A 7,500-nucleotide genomic window follows, 5' to 3' on the forward strand; every position below is an offset into this window, starting at 1 on the left:
AGAGAGAGAGAGCGTACCATTTCTACCGTAACCATTCTTCTTTAAAAGTGCGTCCCTTTAAAGTAGGGATCAACAGAAATACAATCTTTCGCCAACTACACACCTCCCACCCCCCACCCCCCGCTATCCCATACCACCTACACACAGAAAAAAATCACCCACTCAACCACTAATAAACTAGTCAAGTGATCTACTGACGAAACCAATGATCGCCCGCCCCCCGCGCGAACCAGACTAAAACGACATCCTGTATTCGTGTTTTATCCTTTTACCGTATCGCCCCAAACATTCATCCGAAAAGGAGAGGGAGGAGGGGACCGGAGTGAAGATAGTTTTAAAAAAAATATATAAAAAAATATGTCTCTGTCCTGCAATGTCGAAAACAACTGCTTGCTGACAAATATTTACTGCCGAAGTCGGTATGCCATCGAAACATTTATTGTCGTGTAAAGAGTGGTTTTCACGGCCGATTTTCATCTGTATTTGGTCCGCGAAAAGTCGCCCAGAACTTGAGTTGCTGATCAAAATCGTCTATGTAAAAAGTCATGGTGATTTTCAACCGAATGATCACTGTTGAACAACTTAGGCGATTTTTGATCTCTTGTTGGAAGGTCTATTAAATTTGCTCGTTTGGTTATCCTCGCAGTCTCAGACGGATGAAGTCAACTAAAATGCGGTGACACGCTGAAACATGTCGGGGACAAATCATTATCATACGGTCTGCCCAAAGTCGGTTGAAAAATTGTGCGTGTGAACTGCACCTAAGAACGTCAGTTATCCCCCAGCCTTGCGATGCTTGCACATACACAAGAACAAGCGTGGCTCAAGATAGGATCACATCGATAGGAGGTACACATAGACACGCACATTTACAGATGACACAAAAGTACATAGGTTAACAGTACACGAAATCATGTTTGGAGTTAAAAAACGAAAAATGCATGCAACTCTGTTGAAAGAATTAAACTATATAATTTTGGTTGCTAAAATGTGTATAAGTATTTATAAGAAAACTAAGGCTTCAATGCCTCTTTTTACATTTAGTCAAGTTTTTGTTATATTCGAAAAGCAACTGCAGATCAGAAAGATTTATTTTTGATTAAATATCTGATCAGACAATCGGACGGAGCGTATCTGTATCACAGTATCTGTGATGGTTTACGGGAGGCGTACTGTGCCTTCAATCAAAAGTCTGCTTGCAATTGAAATTGTAATAAATTGAAAATTAAATCATTGTATTCTTGATTATTTTCTTAATACAAAAAGCCATACGTCCACACATAGAATTTTCTGAAAAGTATTTTTAACGTTGTGCGACGTCTCCCCCTCCTGCTCCTCCTCCTCCTCCCTCCTCCTCCTCCTCCTCCTCCTCCTCCTCATCTTCATCGTCGTTTTCATCTTCTTCTGTGTGGCCTCCCCTCCCCTTATGCCCTGTTCATCCTCTCCCTTCTCCTTTTCCCTCAGCCTCCTACGCCATCCCCATCCCGCCCCCCTTTCGTCCTCTTTCTTCATCCTTCTCACTCCCCCCCCCCCCCCCCCCCCCGTCCCTCCTTGTCTTTTCTCTATTTTTTGTCTCTACCCTCCCTCTCTCTTTCTCTCTCTCACTCCCTCTATCTCATTCTCTCTCTCTCTCTCTCAGTATCTCTCTTTCTCCCTCTCTCTTTCTCTCTCTCTCACTCCCTCTCTCTCTCTCTATCTCATTCTCTCTCTCAGTATCTCTCTCTTTCTCTCTCTCTCTTTCTCTCTCACTCTCTTTCACTACTTCCCACTCTTTCACCACTTTTCTCTCTCTATCTCTCTCTCTCTCTATCTTTCTCTCCCTCTCTCTCTCTCCCTCTCTCTCTCTATCTCTCTCTCTCTGATAAAAGTCAATCTCACTCCAAAAAATTCACCCCCTCTCTTTCTTTTTGTCTTCTTTTTTTTTTCGTTCTCGATAGCGTTCTGCCCACATAGATAAAGCACACATCCACATACGGACACTGCAGAAACGCATATACATATATTACAGGGTTGTTCGATGGCCAAGCTACAAGATTGCATGCTGACCTTTTGACAGCAAAACCGTATGTTTTGTCGTCTGTGTGTGCTTTTAAAACACGGCGCAGGGCAACGGAACATCGCATTTGCGGCAAGATCTTCGACACTGTAAGTATTGCGAGACGAGAGTGTTGAACTTTTTGTCTCTCTCTGTACGCTGTGTTTTGGTTGGTTGTTTTTTTGCGTCTGTAAGGTCGTTGTGCTTTTTGTGTTGTTGTTGTTGTTGTTGTTACATTTAGTCAAGGGGGAATCGAGACGAGGGTCGTGGTGTATGTGTGTCTGTGTGTCTGTCTGTCTGTGTGTGTGTGTGTGTAGAGCGATTCAGAGTAAACTACTGGACCGATCTTTATGAAATTTGACATGAGAGTTCCTGGGTATGATAGCCCCGGACTTCTTTTTTCATTTTTTGGATAAATGTCTTTGATGACGTCATATCCGGCTTTTTGTGAAAGTTGAGGCGGCACTGTCACACCCTTATTTTTCAATCAAATTGATTGACATTTTGGCCAAGCAATCTTCGACGAAGGCCGGACTTTGGTATTGCATTTCAGTTTGGAGGCTTAAAAATTAATTGATGACTTTGGTCATTAAAAATTAAAAAAATTGTAATTAAAATTATGTTTTTATAAATCGATCCAAAATTACGTTCATCTTATTCTTCATCATTTTCTAATTCCAAAAACATATAATATGTTATATTCGGATTAAAAACAAGCTCTGAAAATTTAAAATATAAAAATTATGATTAAAATAAATATTCCGAAATCGATTTAAAAACAATTTCATATTATTCCTTGTCGGTTCCTGATTCCAAAAAATTATAGATATGGTATGTTTGGATTAAAAACAAGCTCAGAAAGTTAAAAAGAATAGAGATACAGAAAAGCGCGCTATCCTGCTAAACGAAACCGCTACCACGCTATACTGACTGGCTTGTCAGTTTCACTGCGTTTTACACGTGCAGGGGATTGACGAAGCTGTATTGTCTTGGTGAAAAAGTGCAGTGCGTTCAATTTCATTCCGTGAGTTCGACAACTTGACTAAATGTAGTAATTTCGCATTACGCGACTTGTTCTTGTTGTTGTTGTTGTTGGTGTTGGTGTTGGTGTTGGTGTTGGTGTCGTTGGTGTTTGTGTGTGCGGCTGTGTGTGTGTCTCTGTCCGTTTGTCTGTCTACTACTACCACTACTACTGCTACTGCTACTACTACTGCTACTGCTACTACTACTACTACTACTACTACTACTACTACTACTACTACTACTACTACTACTACTACTACTACTATTACTACTACTACTACTACTACTACTAAGCTTTAAAGCAAATCCAAGTCAAATGTATACATGGTTCTGTATACTGCAGATTCATGTGTTTACTTGTTCTTTTTGTGCAATTAAGGATTCATCAGTGTGATGTATACGGATCGAGGTGCTGTACTTGTCAATTTATTCTTTTGTCAAGTTCATAAGCCAGTCAGTCACACCATGTTTGCTATAGATAGTAATAATAATATGGATATCTATATGGCGACAATCCTAAAATAGTTCTGAGCGTCTGACAAAAGCATTTAACCCCATGAATTAATTCTGTACACAATGCCAAATCAAATAGTTATATACATCAAAGTAAACTAATACAAGATTAACATAATTCGATCTACAAACTGGACATTTCCGGCAGTTCACCGGTTAAAATGTAAAAATACTGAATGAACAAAATCACCAGCGTGTTGGTTGTTATTGTATTTGACATGTTTCGTGCCAAAAGGGTGTTAACAATGCAATGATTATGCGCCTGGGTTTAGTGGATGGTGTGTGCAATCACTGGTCAAAAATGTCTTGTTTTCTCTTTTATTTTTTTCTTGAAGATTCAGAAAAAACAAGATAGGTTAATGAAAGCACTGGCAAACAAATATAAAAGACAAGACGTTAACGAGAATTTCTGCTGTTGGAGTTTTAAAGCTAACCTGTTTCTAACTCTCAATCCTTGCGTTTTCATATCAACAAGTACTTAAATATGTTCACGACCACGCTTTACATTTCAAAACAAAGAACATATTTATGTTTGTGTGCGCTGAGAAATATATAACCAGCCAACAATTAAAACCATTAACAGTAAGGACCATTTCATTTTTATTTCAAGACAAAAGACATAATTTAGTGTGCGATGAGTAATTAACATCCAGCCAACAATGAAACTCAATGACAATAGGGACTATTTTAGCTGAACCAAGTTTTTTTGCCCCTTGTTATCTGTTTCTGTTGTTTATCTAGGCTAAAACATGCCCACGAAAAGCTGACACGCACTTTTCAGAATGTTCTACCAAAACACAAAGCGAGAAGATAAGTAGCAACGGATTTTTTTCATTCTTTCGGACAAAAATGCTGGAGTCGTGTTTATCGTTATCGTCTTTTTTTTACAAACACTCTCCTTCAATTTCCAGGCACAGTCATTTCCATTTGAAGATGCAGTTCAGTGCATTGCTGAAACAACGATTTGTCTTTTTGTCACAAATTACAATATAAACCGTCACAAGCTTTACACAACTATCTCACAGGTGACTACACATACCTTTGGTGTTGCTTGTCTAACGAAACTGTATGCTGTTTTTGAGTTCGCATCTCCCGCCATAATATAATTAAACTTTCCCGTGATAACGTTCTGGGGCTAAAGGCTGTGTGTGGTTTGCCAAAATGGACCCAAATGCCCGGACAATGATGAAAATTAATTCTTAAAAAAAGTGCAGTTTTTGACTCCTTGCAGGAAGTTCAATGAATCTTGGCATCATTTCAAATGGATAGATGACTGAGGCTCCGTGAAACCTTGCAGCGTCAAGCACAGTTACTTTAAAAGATTCCTTCATCATCTTCTTCTGCGTTCGTGGGCTGAAACTCCCACGTACACTCGTGTTTTTGAACGAGTGGATTTTTACGTGTATGACCGTTTTGACCCCACCATTCAGGCAGCCATACGCCGCTTTCGGAGGAAGCATGCTGGGTGTTTTCGTGTTTCTATAACCCACCTGAACTCTGAAATGGATTACAGGATCTTTTCCGTGCGCACTTGATCTTGTGCTTGCGTGTACACACGAAGGGGGATAAGGCACTTGCAGGTCTGCACATAAGTTGACCTGGAAGATCGGAAAAATCTCCACCTTAACCAACCAGGCGCGGCCGGGATTCGAACACACGACCTTCCGCTTCGGAGGCCGGCGTCTTACCACCACTGAAGCCATGCGACCGTCCAATTACCATCTCAGATTTGGCCAGGTTTTTTTACATGATATAAGAACATCCCTCTGCTAGGTCAAATACCAAGAATCAACAATTAGGGTGCATTCTGTGCAGAGTGGATTTTTATTTTATGAACTAATTTCTTAACAGACACTAATGGCAACCTGTAAAATGATTAGCTGAAAAACATTGTTAATCTGCACAGGGAGCAGTCAGGATATTGATTGCTGGTATGTGTCCAAGTGGAGGGATTGGTTTATCCCATGTAAAACAAAACCTGGCCAGACGTCAGCCTTCCATGTGCCTGGTTCGGATAAAGGTGGAGATTTTTTCCGATTCGACTTATTCGACAGATTTGCTAGTACCGTACTCCCTTTTTGTGTGACACACGCAGGGACAAGATCACAAGATGACTGTGTATGTGTGTGTGTGTGTGTGTGTGTGTGTGTGTGTGTGTGTGTGTGTGTGTGTGTGTGTGTGTGTGTGTGTGTGTGTGTGTGTGTGTGTTTCAGAACGCGATCAAAATGACACCCATCGTGTTGCTTCTCCTGGCTTTGAGGTGAGTAAAAATACAAACAGAAAAACAAACAAACAATCCCTTGCCAAGCACACACAGTTGCATACATGTCACATTTCGTCTTTGTGGTGTTGGGTGCGGTCAATGACCTGTGACGTCATACCCAAATATTGCTCAAATCAAATACACCCGTTTTTGAGCAGAAGAAAGGCAGATCTTCAAATACACATATCTTACTGACCAAAACACTGTCGTTTATCCTCTAGGCTAAACCACTAAAAAAAAAAAAAATTGACTGCCTTATGACGGGTATACCCGTCATGCGCTTGTGCAGCCGCAGCGCCTTAGGACGGGTTTACCCGTCTTCTCCGTTCAGGAATTTTCCAGAAATGCTACGTCACTGCTGACACACAAATAGCAGCCAATGGCTTGGAAGGATACCTCATTCTCATGAATAAACATAAATGGTGACGCGGTTTTGCGTCTGAAGGCTATATTCGGCCTTGGTGACAGGGTAGGGGAGAGAAATCTCGACTCGTCAAAATGGCTAACGGCAGGGCCGGATCTGGGGGGGGGGGGGTTCCTGGGGTTCCGGAACCCCCCCCCCCCCCCCCGGCCATCCAATGTACCTCTCAGAGAAAAAAAATGTGGACCTTGGACCCCTGCCTTCAGTTGGAACCCCCCCCCCCCCCCCCTCAAACGAACTTGGTCCGGCCCTGAACGGTGACAGTCGATCGGGCCCTAGTAGGGAAAAACAAAGACGGACTGACGCTACAGGCGGTGCAAATGATTATGGAAACTGACAGGGGAAGGGGGAGATCTTCTTTCGGACGATTCGTTTGATGACAGTGATCATGATCCTTTCTTGGAGCAAGCAAAACAGCCACCTGTGTTTGATCCACAGGCACCGGAAGATGCGCCGGACCGATTTTTCAAAAGTTCATATTTGAACATCATTATAACCCCAACTAATTATTATTTCCATGTTTAGACACTAAAAACAGATTCTTGATTCAATTTCCTTTAAAAATAACATAGGTTTTACTTACCTACCTACTGCCAGTTTGGAGCTAGAATTTTTTGTGAATTATTACACCCCGAACTCCAATATTCCCTGGCAGTCAGGAATGCACATACGCAAGTTTTGATTGGCAGCGAACTTTGGTTCTTTATATAAAATAATAATGAAATATTATGAAAGTTAAGTGTTGAAGTTATCACTTGTTCGCCATATTTTTGTAATCGTGAATGTGTATTACTTATCATTTTTAGACAAAATTACTTCGCACAATCATTCTATGGGGTTCAAAGTACCTAAAAAAACTGAGAACCCAAAATTTTTTGGACCAAAATGTCATGCCATCTGTGGCCTTAAGCTACCAATATCAATAAACTTCCCAAAAACTGTCTGTGTACGCAGCCCGTTGGCGCTTGGCAGCTCAGAACCCCAAAGGGAGGCCATCCTGTTCAACCAGGCGGACCAGAATAAGGACGGTCAACTGACACAGGCCGATCTTCGCCAGATCTTCCTCAACTTCGACGTCAACAGTGAGTCATCACTTGTGTGGACTACAGTGAAACCCCTATCTTAAGACCTTCCAAAAATCTGAGAAAATGATGCCTTAAACAGGAGGGAGTCTTAAAATGGGGGTCAATTTATAAAGGCTATGAACAGAAAGTCTGAGAAAACAAGGTCTTAAAAGGGAGGGAG

General features: G+C 41.3%; 1 protein-coding gene across 2 annotated transcripts in view; it reads left to right on the top strand.

The window, feature by feature from the left end:
- Positions 1–2,003: 2,003 nt before the first annotated feature.
- The window catches only part of LOC138949320 (uncharacterized), a 14,376-nt gene continuing 8,879 nt past the window's right edge, over positions 2,004–7,500 (top strand). Inside the window, exons 1-3 of one of the 2 annotated variants that reach the window (XM_070321109.1) lie at positions 2,004–2,145; positions 5,785–5,831; positions 7,210–7,337. In XM_070321109.1, the coding sequence (XP_070177210.1) occupies positions 5,797–5,831; positions 7,210–7,337 (163 nt within the window). In that variant the 5' untranslated portion in view covers positions 2,004–2,145; positions 5,785–5,796. Of the gene's footprint in view, positions 2,146–4,577; positions 4,597–5,784; positions 5,832–7,209; positions 7,338–7,500 lie in introns of those variants that run through there. The other variant, XM_070321110.1, reaches the window with a different exon arrangement.

The sequence above is a fragment of the Littorina saxatilis genome, linkage group LG15 (assembly GCF_037325665.1).
Source record: "Littorina saxatilis isolate snail1 linkage group LG15, US_GU_Lsax_2.0, whole genome shotgun sequence".
Classification (NCBI taxonomy): Eukaryota; Metazoa; Mollusca; class Gastropoda; order Littorinimorpha; family Littorinidae; genus Littorina; species Littorina saxatilis.